The sequence below is a fragment of the Tachyglossus aculeatus genome, chromosome 6, assembly GCF_015852505.1.
Source record: "Tachyglossus aculeatus isolate mTacAcu1 chromosome 6, mTacAcu1.pri, whole genome shotgun sequence".
Lineage (NCBI taxonomy): Eukaryota > Metazoa > Chordata > Mammalia > Monotremata > Tachyglossidae > Tachyglossus > Tachyglossus aculeatus.
Genome location: NC_052071.1, coordinates 30,248,494 through 30,260,933, shown reverse-complemented (window position 1 = coordinate 30,260,933; position 12,440 = coordinate 30,248,494). Strand labels below are relative to the sequence as shown.

Below are 12,440 nucleotides of genomic sequence, written 5' to 3'. Positions count from 1 at the left end.
ATTTGAGTTTCACCTCTCCCTATTCTTATCTGCCTTCTGACTTTTACATTAGGATCTGTGAAATGTCAGCTTATTAAAATTCTTATTGGTCCATCATCCAATTATAAGTCTGGGCATAGGGATGATGACAGTACAGAGTGTTCGATTTGAAAATGCACAAATGTACCATTGAAGGTCAAAGTTTATATCTTCAGGAGACTACAAAGCATTTTTTATGTTCTTTGGTAGAATATAATTACTTTTTAAGAGATAGATGTTACAAATCTGGACATGAAGGAAACAACTTGGAGAGAAAACACTGTGTAAGACAACTCCAGGATTTCCCTTATACCTATTATTATTATTATTATGGTATCTGTATAGCGCTTATTGCGTGTCAAACACTATTCTAAGTGCTGGGGTAAATGCAAGTTAATCAGGCCAGATAAAGTCCCTTTCCCACAAATGGCTCACAGTCTAAATGGGAGGAATTTTTTCATTCTCATCTTACAGTTGAGGAAACTGATGCACAGAGAAGTTAAGTGACTTGCCAAACATCATACAGTTAGCAATTGTCAGAAAAAGGATTAAAACCCAGGTCCTCTGACTCCTAGGCCTGTGCTCTTTCCATTAGGCCATGCAATTCCCCTACTCCAGCTACATATTGGAAAAACTTTCATCTTATAAACTATAGCTGCTTTCAAAGCATTATCCCCCCAAATACTGTCCTTTTTCAGGACAAGTTCTCTACCAAACTTCCTGTGGAGAGTCCCCAAGACGTTCATCCAGACACAATTTATGGGTTTTGGAGGTTTATAGTGTTTAAGACTTCCCCAGAGACCAAAGTACACTTCTCAAAGGAAAAAAATAAAATTGTTTCATAATTTGGATATATGATCTACTGTAACTCTTCACCAAATGTGTTCTTGACCACTTAAAAAGATAAACTATTCTCCAAAGGAAGGAACTTGGTCTCAGAACTGAGAAGAAATGTGAAAGAATTCATTGGAGTGCAAATGGCTTGGGCCCTGCCACTCGCAACCCCTCGTCCCTGTCAGTCATGGTCCTGACGGGATACCGAGGGGAAAGAGAAAGTGGGCAATACATTACCGAGTACACAAGAAGGTCTTTTTTACATGCTGGACCCATTGAGAGCAGGAGTGACTGCAACCCAATGCCAAACCTGTGCTCTATGAACCTGTGCCCATGACCCAGCAGGCCTCGCTAGCCAGTGCAGTCCTTGCTGCCTACAATAGCTATTTTTCCAGATTCCTGCTGGGCCTATCTGGTTGGCACAAGGTGGAAGAATCAGGACTACTAGAACTTAAGTATCCAGGTCCTCTGAGCCATGAATGATTTACAAGGGCTAATTTCTAATGCTTAATTTATTTTGATTGACATTAAGTTTTGTAAAAAAAAAATCTATATAACATAAACTGAATTCACCAGATCAAATATATGGGGGAGAGAGATGAATTTGGATGATTGTGCAGGAAACTACTTTAATCATTCTCTTGTCCAATATTAAAACATTTAATTTTACTAATAAATTGGCATATGGCGTTGACAGTGAAAATAGTGTGACAAATGGAAGATTACTGGCTTATATTCTGATGATAACACCAACTTGACTAATTTCAATCAATTAAAGCTGAAATACTGGAAATCATTTGACAAAATTTAAAATAATGACAACAAAACTGCCAACATTTCTGAAGAATGATTCTGAATAGATAGAACTTTCATATATCACTTTCATTGCATTTCAAAAACTTATTGTATTATTGAGGGAAAATGTATACTGCTTAAAAAGCATTAAGCAATTACATCCCTAAAATTCTTATAAAGGAAATTGAGCCACTGAAAAACCAGCAGACTTGTATAAAATTGCCCAAGAAGTCAGTAAGACATGCAAGCTGCTTTGATCTTAAATAGAATGACACCATTCTTTCATCATTATGATTTTACATCGATAAAACACTACTACCCAGTTTGGGGGGGGGGGGGGGGGGGCGGCTTGCAATGGTACCTTTTTTATTGTGAATCTGGATAAAACTAGCCTCATATAATCTTTTTAGATTATATAGGAGTACTAAAGTACTTTCTAAAGTTAAACCTGTGTACAGCAACATATCAGTGAGAAGTAGCGCTAAGAGGAGAAAGAAATAAGTGGAAAATATATGAATGTATTGATTTCAAAAGTAAAGTTTCAAGACAGAATAAAATTTTAGAGCTTCTCAGGAATTAAAGCAATGACATGAACAAACTTTGTGTAAGTGACTGATGACCACCGGGTAGTACTATAATATTATTATCTTCACTAGACTGTAAGCTTCTTGAGGGCAGGAATCACATCTACTAAATCTACTGTACCCTCCCAAGCTCTTAGCACCGTGCTCTGCACATAACAAATGCTTAATAAATACCATTGATAATCTTACCTTTTAGAAATAATAAGCAGAAATGCCTGAAGGCTTCCTTTTAACCAGCTGAATACCCAGTATACTGAATCATTTTAAACTACAGGATGTGAAACTTTTTGAATTTCTTAGTTTTAAAACAGTTGCAAATGAAATGTTGATAGAGTTATTCAGTTCAATCTTTGAATCTTACTTCTATCTTCGATGAAAGAAATAAACCATTTTACCTAGCTATCCAAGATACCTGTAATGCTAAAAATCACAATTAAATTCAGTTGTCTACCACAATAAAAAAAGGGAGATGTTACACTGATGAATTCTCATAATATGAAAAAACTCTATTCTCTTAGAATGAGACCCATCTTAAGGGTGGAGATAACATTCTATTTCAGTCACAGTGTGTGGGTGAGTAAATTTTCTGTTGGGAAAATGTAATAAAATCCAAAGGACTGTTATTAAACCTATCTAGAGTACCATGGAGATGACATTTCGGTTGCCTTTCAAATGGTGTCAACGTTATTTCCTGTGGTTCACTGTTTTTTAATTGGTTTTGTATTCCCCTTCCTATTAGTAAAATCTGGAAAAACGGAGTCGTATAAGATGAATGTTGCTTCACCCATCCATCACGGGAGTCCACATCAGTGTATAATGATAAAACACCACTTCCCCAACAGACCAGGATCTTACAGTGTATCTGGAGCAACTTACCGTAAGTACTGTCTTCCTCTTTTGTGCCATCAATTGTTCCATCTGCTTGGAGCTGCAAGTTGAATCCTTGCCTGCTGTATAGTTTTGTTACTATACCCTTAAGCTGAGGCTCTGCAAATAAAACAACAATGAGGTATAAAATGTGCACTCAAACAGGATAGCTCCAGATTTCAAACTTCCCAAATCCTTCAAAAAAACTCAGAATGAAAAGTGTTAAAACGCAGTCTTTCAAGAGTTCCTAGTAGAGAAAAATCACTTGATTATAAATGACTTTTGAAAATGATTAATGATTCGTTTAGAGTAATGTAGGTAACACACTGAAGTTGCTTCCAGAGAGTACAAATTCTAACACACTGTGTCACTTGGCTTTCAGTGCTGTCCTCTATCTCATTTAAGATTAGGAAAGTGCTGGCAAACATCATATTCTGCCTTTTAACAAGGTGTGATTTGTCATATGGAAGGAAAATGAGAGCTACTGAGATAATTAGGAGTCGCATGCCAATCAGGGACCAAAACATACAGCAGCTACCTAGGTTAGTCTCAGAACTCACTTTTAATAAAATGTAAAAGATCGTCCGGGTCTAGAAAAATTAAAAAAGCATGTATCATCAGGAACAATCTTCTCATTCAGAATAGGAAATGAAATAAAGGGATTTAGGTGTTGAATAGGTATTGGAGAGAGAAAAACCAACTATTAAATACCAATTTTAAAAGTCATTTACAGTTCCATGATAATCACTGAGGAAATGGAAAGCCAAAGCCTTTGATTACCTACAGAATTTAGTCACAATTTTCAAATTTCGAATAGAAATAAGGACGCAGCAGCCACACATATCCACCCATACACACCACACACACACACACACACCCCACCCCCGCCGTTTTCGCTGAAACCATAAGTCCTCACCGAAATAATTGTCACTTGATTACTCTAGCTACACAATCATGATTTCTAGTAGTCTAGCTTTAGTATTAGCTTAAAGCTCAGCAGGTATATTGGGGAAAATGAGAAGCTAGCTTTCGTATTTCAAGAGTTCCTTGAAGTAATCATCTACCTATTGCAATGTATATTTTCAGGCAAATGACAGTTGAGTGTTTTGATTCCTTGTCACACACACCCGGCATTAAATGCATGAAAATGATCTTTGGGAAGTGTATCTGATTGAGGCATGTGAGATCAAGCGTCACTACCATTTATCAGCTGTGTGACTTTGGGAAAGCGCTTAACTTCTCTGTTCCTCAGTTACCTCATCTGTAAAATGGGGATTAAAACTGTGAGCCCCACGTGGGCCAACCTGTTTACCCTGTATCTACCCAAGCGCTTAGAACAGTGCTTGGCACATAATATGCGCTTGACAAATATCATCATTATTATTACCTTAGCCTGAGTAGAGATACCGCTTCCCAGTGACCCCAAAACGTGTGTCAAAGGTACCTAAGGCCTGACTCTCTGGTTACTCCTAATTTCCATCCCATCCAAAAGCTGCTGGCCATTTCTGGCTCCCTCCACCACCCCACCGCTTGGGGACATGCACATTTCGGGGGAGCCCAGCAGCGATCTCACAGCTGCAAACCTGCAAAAAAAAAAAAACCCCTTTTACCAGATGCTCAAGGGAACCCACAGCCCGCAAGGAGAGAGACGGAGCAAGTCCACATCCCCTGGGGTGTGGAGAACGTGCCAGGCCCACGAATTACGAAGCCGTGCCAGGGGGATTCCCGTGGTTTCCCCGATTAATTAAGGCTGGTGCAAACGTAGGCCAGGCCCGGGCTGCGAGAGCGCTACTCCCGGGCCAGTCCTGAACGGGTCACGACGCCTGCCTGGGCTCCAAGGGGGCGTTACATGTATGTTACATGTATGTTACATGCATGAAGCTCTTGCCTGGCTGTGTTGCGTGCGGAGTGGCTATCCCCGGGCAGTGCCAATGCAGCAAGCGTGCTGCTGTCACCAGGGCGGCGAGAAATCCATCCCCTTCCCACGCACGATTACCGACTGGAACGCACTACTCTACGATGGACGGGTGACAGTACATCAAAACTCCCCACCAAAAACACCCAAGCCGAATAAAAACCCCCGTCGGAAACCCATCCCCAGGCTAAAAAAGAAAAATAAAAAAATGAGAGGTTTCCCCCCGCAGACCTGGTCTTCTCCTTCTTCTCTTCTTGGAGCCAAAGAGTTTGACCCGGGAGAAGACATTCAACTTGTTTTTGTCGCAGCTGCCCTTGCTTTTGCTGGGGCTGTTGACACACTTGCAGGCGTTGGATTTCTCTCGCTCCCGGGCTTGTCTCTTCTGGCGGATCAGGGAACTGGCGATCGCCGCCGCCATGACCACCACCACCACCACTACTACCAACTACCACCGCCGCCTCTCTTCCTCCTCCTCCTCCTCCTCCTCCTCACCTGGCCGTCAGACCCAGGGGCTCCTGGCAGCCGGCATGTCTCCCTGCCCAGGCCCCAGCTTCCCCAGGCTGCGGTCCAACCGGTCTGGAGTTGGGGCTGCGATCGGTGTCGGCTGGGGCTCTCTCCCCCTCCCCTTGCGAGGGGCGGGAGACCCTCCCCTCCGACCCTCCCCCGTCCCGGAGCCCGGGATTTTTATTCCTTGCAACTTCCCGCCGCGGCGGTCGGGAGAAGTTGGCGCCCGAACAGGTCTCCGACGGGGCTGGAGCAGGTAACCGATCGCATCTTGTCTTGTCCCCCGGGCTTGCACGGCCCCTTGCAAGCGAACACCTGTCAAGAGGGGGGGCCGGCGCCCCTGGGTCCCTTTCCTGCTGGGAGGGTAAAGAGGGAGAGCCGGAGGCACTGGGGCGGGAGTGCGAGGGCTGTTGCTGCAGCTGCTCCTGCTGCACCTGCTCCTGTGGCTGCAGCTGCAGCCTCCCGGAGCCTCAGCGAGGTGCTCGGGATTCCCCGGGGAGCTGCAGCCCGAAGGACTGCTCCCCCCTGCTAGCGCTTGAATTTCGCATGGCGACACTTGTGGAGGCACAAAGCTCCGAGACGGGCTCAGGAGCAGCAGCAGCAGCAGCTTGCACTGCAGCGGAGCCGGCAGCTAGTGCGCGCACACCCACATATATGCACACATACATAGACACCTACACACTCCCGCGAGCACCCGGGGATGCCACCCAGTGGTTTAGGCGCACTTCTCATTTAACATTCTAATCCGAGTCGCCCCCAATTCCCTTCCTCCTCCATTGCAACGAGGGGCCCGACCTACAGCCTGCAGAGATGAGGAGAGGTTTTAAATCAGCAGATTTAAACATGCTTCTTCATGTATCACCCCCTGAGCAATGGCGAGTTTCCTTTCTATCATCCCAAGACTTTCCTTTAAACCATCTTTGCTTCTTCACCCATCCCTGTCTCAGACACAGACACCCATCCCTATGTCTCTGTCTCAGACACACGCACACACGGCTTTCCTCAATTACAGTCAGGGATTGATGGATGAACTCAGTTTTCTCTCCCTCCAGTAGATTGAGAAACATCAGAGAAAAACTCAGATTTTGGGCATGAACCAATAGTGGTTTCTGGCTCTAGGATCTGATTGAGTCCTCACATAGGAAACCTGCCAGCTTAGGGAATCCATGGCAATTCTGTTATATGTTGAAATGGGCATCACCGGGTCCCTCTGTGCCCTTCTGACTCTCCCATTACTGCCTCCTCCTCTTTCCAGGTTCAATCAATATGCTAAACTAAGCAGTATGTGCACAATTCATCTGTTTACTTTTTAGTCCCTTCAAATGACTGAAACATCTCCAAGGATTTTCAATCAATTGTATCTATTGAGTGCTTACTATGTGGAGCGCATTGTACCAAGCGTTTGAGAGAGTACAATGTAATAGTGTTGGTAGACACATTTCCTGCCCCAAATGAGCTTACAGTCTGAAAAAAAACTAGTCAGGCTCATGTCCAAAACAGAAGTCTTTATCTTCCCACCCAAACTCTGGTCTCCTCTCGTCCTTCCCATCACTATAGACAATACCACTATCCTCCCTGCCTCACAAGCCTCATAACCTTGCATCATCCTGTTCTCATCCCTCTCATTCAACCCACATATTCAATCTGTCACTAAATTACAACATCACTAAAATCCACCCTTACCTCTCCATCCAAACTGCTACCACACTGATCCAAGACCTCATTCAATTCCACCATGACTACTGCATCTGCCTCCTCATTGACCTCCCTACCTCCTGTCTCTCCCCACTTCAGTCCATACTTCACTCTGCTGTATGGATAACTTTTCTAAAAAAAGTTCAATCCATGTCTCCCCACTCCTCAAGAACCTCCAATGGCTACCCATCCACCTCCACATCAAACAGAAACTCCTGAGCATTGGCTTTAAAGCATTCAAATCAGCTTAACCCCTCCTTCCTTACCTCACTCATCTCTTACTACAGCCCATCCTGCATACTTCACTCCTCCTCACAGTGCCCAGATCTCATCTCTCTCACCGCCAAACCCTTTTCCACATCCTCCCCCTGGCCTGGAATTCCCTCCTCACCCATATATGCCAGACCACCACTCTCCTCACCTTCAAAGCCTTATTAAGGTCAAATCTCCTCCAAGAGGTTTTCCCCAATTAAGCCCTTTTTTCCCCAGCTCCCTTTCCCTTCTGCATCCTCTCTGCATTTGGATCTGTGACCTCTGCACATTTGATATTTGCCCCACAGTACTTATGACCATACCCTTTAATGATACATTATAAATTATTTATATTAGTGTCTGTCTCCCCCTCTAAACTGTAAGCTCATTTTGGGTAGGGAAGATCTCTACCAACTTTGATATATTGTACTCTCCCAGCCACTTAGTACAATGCTCTGCACAGAGTTGTCACTCAATAAATACCATTGATGATGTTACCAGGCCACTCAGCAGCTGCAACAAGTTTGGATTGGAAGTATGAGATGTTTTATTACCCTAGATTGGTGGAATGCTATTCCATCTAGAGAAGTAATGTGGCCTAGTGGATAGAGTATGGGTCTGGGGGTCAGAAGGACCTGGGTTCTAATCCTAGTTCTGCCACTTATCTGCTGTATGATCTTGGACATGTCACTTCACTTCTCTGGGCCTCAGTTGCCTCATCTGTAAAATGGGGAATTAAGACTATGAGCCCCAAGTGGACAGGAACTGTGTCCAACCTGATTGCTTGTATCTACCCCAACACTTAGTACAGTGCCGGGCATATCATAAGTGCTTAACAAATATCACAATTATTATTACTCTCTGGATTTCTCTCCCCCTGTGAGAATCTATAAGAAACACTTATAGGGTGCTTTTCTGAAACAGGAGAAGCGAGTAACCCAATAGCATAAGTATTTGGCAGCAAAGATAAGCATCCAATTGGTTAATGTTAGAGGATCAGTGATGGAGGTGTAATTCACATAACAGGTGTTTAGTTGGCTTACAAATTTGTCTGGACATCCTATCATTTCTACTAATCCCAAGATGAAAGAGGTGAACTACATTCCAACATGGTGCTGCCTCCCAGTCAAATGACAATATCAATCAATATTTATTGAACGCTTACTATGTGCAGAGTGCTGTATTAAACACTTGGGAGAGTACAGTACAACAGAATTAGCAGACACATCCCCTGCCCATAATGAGTTTACAGTCTAGAGGGGGAGATAGACATTAATATGAATGAATAAGTAATTTATAATATAAGTATGATGCCATCTGTGTAACTCCTCCTCACTGGGCAGAGGCCAGAGTTCCCCCCGATCTGGAGGTTGCCCCTGCTTCAGACTGCTGCTGGCCCTGCGGGGTGAATAAAACTGTGAGCCCCATGTGGGACAGGCACTGCGTCCAACCTGATTACCTTGTATGTACCCCAAGCTCTTAGAACAGTGCTTAGCACATAGTAAGTGCTTAACAAATACCATAATTATTCATTCATTCGATTGTATTTGTTGAGCACTTATTGAATGCAGAGCACTGTACTAAGCAGTTGGAAAGTACAGTTCAGCAATAAAGAGAGACAACCCCTGCCCACACTGGGCTTTTATTATGTAGGGGTTTTTTTTATTAAAAAAAACAACAACATGAGCTTCTTGTAGGCGCTTTCCACACTCTGGATTGATGAATCCTCACCAACCCCAAGCCCTTCCTGGATCAATCATTACCCATTAAAAAGGGCATATCTGTCATAACATCTTGAAGCATTTTGCCTGAGTAACTTTTCATAGAGTAAAATGTGCCAACCTGTCATGGAACTCTGTCAGCTTGGTCAAGAATTTTCCTAGAGAGTTCCATGTGCCAGCTAGAAAATGGTGGTGTCTGACATGTACATTCCACTAGGAAGAAAAAACAGCCAACCTCCTTTCCTAAAGCCCAAAACACAAGTGTGGCCAGACTGAGGTGTCAGATATACACTGGAAAAGAAGAACAACATCCGCTCACTCCTATCAGCTAGTCAAGCAATAGCCCATTAAGGACTCTTCTCATCACTGCCACTCAGTCCTGTTCTTCACACCTGTTTCTGAGATTCCAGGGCTTCCCAGGCTCAGTTCAAACCACAGATCCCAGCACCATCTTTACCTGCCACATCACTAGAACCAAGGCAGGGAGGGGCACTATAGCCTGGTGCTTCAAGGATCCTTTTCAGTGTTGCAATCCCTTCTCTCCAGTCCTGGCAGGAGCAAAGCACAGATATTTTAGGTAACGATAACAATAAAGAAAAAACAAGATATAATTAGTACCCCCCTCCTCCTCATTTCAGGTGAAACACAAGCAGTGAGAAGTAGGCTTAAGCATTTTCTGCTTTAGAGAGGGTTGTATGTGTTATTCAGGTATATTTTTCTCTCTGGTTCCCTGAAAATCTCCTTTGGCAGGTCACAGATGAGCAGCACAGAGTCTGAGGGTACATGCTCTTAAAGATCCATCCCTGGAGAGAGTCAGACACCCAAACAGACGTGACTGTGTTGAGTAAAAACCCAGCAGCTCAGACTACTAAACAGCAACAGCAGCATCACCAGATACAGAAGGGACAAACTTTATTTGAAACCCAAAAGCATGAGGTCATTAAAGTGTCTTCTACCTTTTAAGAAGATAATCACTCCTTAACGTTTTCATTCATTTCCCTGCTTCTTTTCCCCTATAAGTCCATTCAAGAGAAATAAAGGGGGTGAGGGTCAAATTCAAAATGAAACAGTTCGAGTAGGGCCTGGATCCATTTTTCTCAATTAGGCAGAGAAATTGGGGGCTCACGATTTGTTTGCTAATCTATGACAAACTAAAGACTCCTATGAAACCTTTAATAATAATAATAATAATAATAATTGTTGTTTTTGTTAAGCACTTGCTATGTGCCAGACACTGAACTAAGCACTGGGATAAGTACAAGATAATCACATTCGATAATATCTAAACACGAGAGTCTCTGTCCATAAAGGTGGATTAACTTTATGTACCAAAGGTGGCTATCCTGAACCCATCATCCCTGAAGTCTCCTGTGGCTTAATAACAACCCAGTACTATTAACTACTACTCTCTCTCCTCTGCAGATTTCCTGTTTTACTTCACTGCTTCTGGGATACTTAGGTCTGGTAACGTTGGGTGGGAGTGTGAGGAATGTGGGAAGGCATTGGAACCACATGATGTGGGAAGGCGTTGGAACCACATGTTCAAAAATAGAGGCCTAAATGCAGCAGTATGGCATAGTGGATGGAGCATGGGCCTGGGAATCAGAAGGTCATGGATTCTAATCCTGGATCTGCCACATGTCTGCTTTGTGACCTTGAGTAAGTCACTTCATTTATCTGAGTCTCAGTTACCTCACCTGTAAAATGGGGATTGAAACTGAGCCCCATGTGGGACAGGGACCGTGTCCAACCAGCTCTACTTGTATCCACCCCAGCACTTAGTACAGTGCCTGGCACATAGTAAATACTCAACAAGAACCACAATTGTTGTTATGTGTTGTGGGGAAGGGAAGAAAGAGTGAATTTTGATGGAGGAAAATCGTGTAGGAAAGCAACACAGTCAAGACACCACAGGCTTAATCTAGATCTGGCTAGCCTGGGAGGTCTCTGATCATTTAGGGAGTGTGGGGTGAGGTTAAGCTATGTGTAGAGCCACCTTTTCATAGTATTTATGCTTGCAAGCCTTGAAAGAAAGGCTTTTTGAGAGTGTAGGACTAAGGTCATCAGTGGAGGCTAAGCTAATTCAGTCAGGAAATTGCAGCTAAAAAACCTTGTCAATGCCCTGTTGCTCTTCCTGGAACAGAAAGAGTGAATATTATGAAACATTACATAATCCATCTATTCGTTGATTATAAACAGGATTTTCTATTCATATTATTTAGGGGTGCTAGGCATCATTAACAAATGCCTAACAAAGTTTTCGATTTAAAGATCCTGACAACTTTAGAATGAAAGTGGTGATCTTAGAGCCTATTAGTATGGTGTACCTGTCTTCCCAATGTCTGCTGTCTGCTCATCTTCTATATACTTAGACTGCAAAATTTACTGGTGACATTTCTAATTGCTATGCAGCCAAGACACTGATTGATTCTTTCTCTAGAAAAACAAAATCCTATAATTCTCATAAAAAGCTCATTATACATTTGCAATTCATCTTTTCACAAACATAAAATAAACTGATAATATTCATCACATCTATGAATTGTTACTCTATGTCTTTAGCCAAGTAACTCTTTTTTCTCAGCAGCGATGACCCAGACCCAACACAATTTAAAGTTGTGACCTCTGGATTAGAGGGCTGGATGTGAGACTTGGAGAAGGCAAATTTACACACACAAAGATAGTCATGCATGATTGCTGAGATGGTGAATCCAAAGTGCTTCTTCTCACCAAGCATACCCCTGAAGTCTGAACAGGAGAAAATGGGCTTATTTACAAACTGATGAATTTATGTTAAATATAAAGGGAAATGTTCCTGTAATGGGAGTTGTATTGCTGGACTACACTGTGAATTATCTTTTATCACTGTCTTTACAAATACTATCAAATCTCCATCCTGAATGTGGTAGCGAAGGCATATCTTGATTCTGTTGTGCTTTCCCCAGTGCCTAGGACTATGTTTGGCCTCAATAGACAGTTAGTACATATCAATGATTGTCTCGAAATAAAGGTCTTTCTTCAAAACCGGATTCAAAGTCACAAAAACTAATTGCCAAAGGAATGCTCAGTAAAAGGAAAGTTGAAGACAAATATCGATGTTTTTATGTGAATTTGGGAATTTTTGAGATCTTCTCCGAAGTGGAGTCTTCTTTGCCTTTACCACAGCATCTACATGATCCAATCTACTGAAAGTGGCATCATCATCTCTGTACCTCAGTCTCATCTATCTCCGCCGTCCCTTCCCGTGTCCTGCCT

At 43.0% G+C, this 12,440-nt stretch overlaps 1 protein-coding gene across 6 annotated transcripts in view; it reads right to left on the bottom strand.

Annotated features, from left to right (window-relative positions):
- The window catches only part of FGF13 (fibroblast growth factor 13), a 359,287-nt gene that overhangs the window by 71,814 nt on the left and 275,033 nt on the right, over positions 1–12,440 (bottom strand). For 5 of the 6 annotated variants that reach the window (XM_038748477.1, XM_038748475.1, XM_038748480.1 and 2 more), the window contains one exon: positions 3,108–3,218. In XM_038748477.1, the coding sequence (XP_038604405.1) occupies positions 3,108–3,218 (111 nt within the window). Of the gene's footprint in view, positions 1–3,107; positions 3,219–5,244; positions 5,492–12,440 lie in introns of those variants that run through there. The other variant, XM_038748479.1, reaches the window with a different exon arrangement.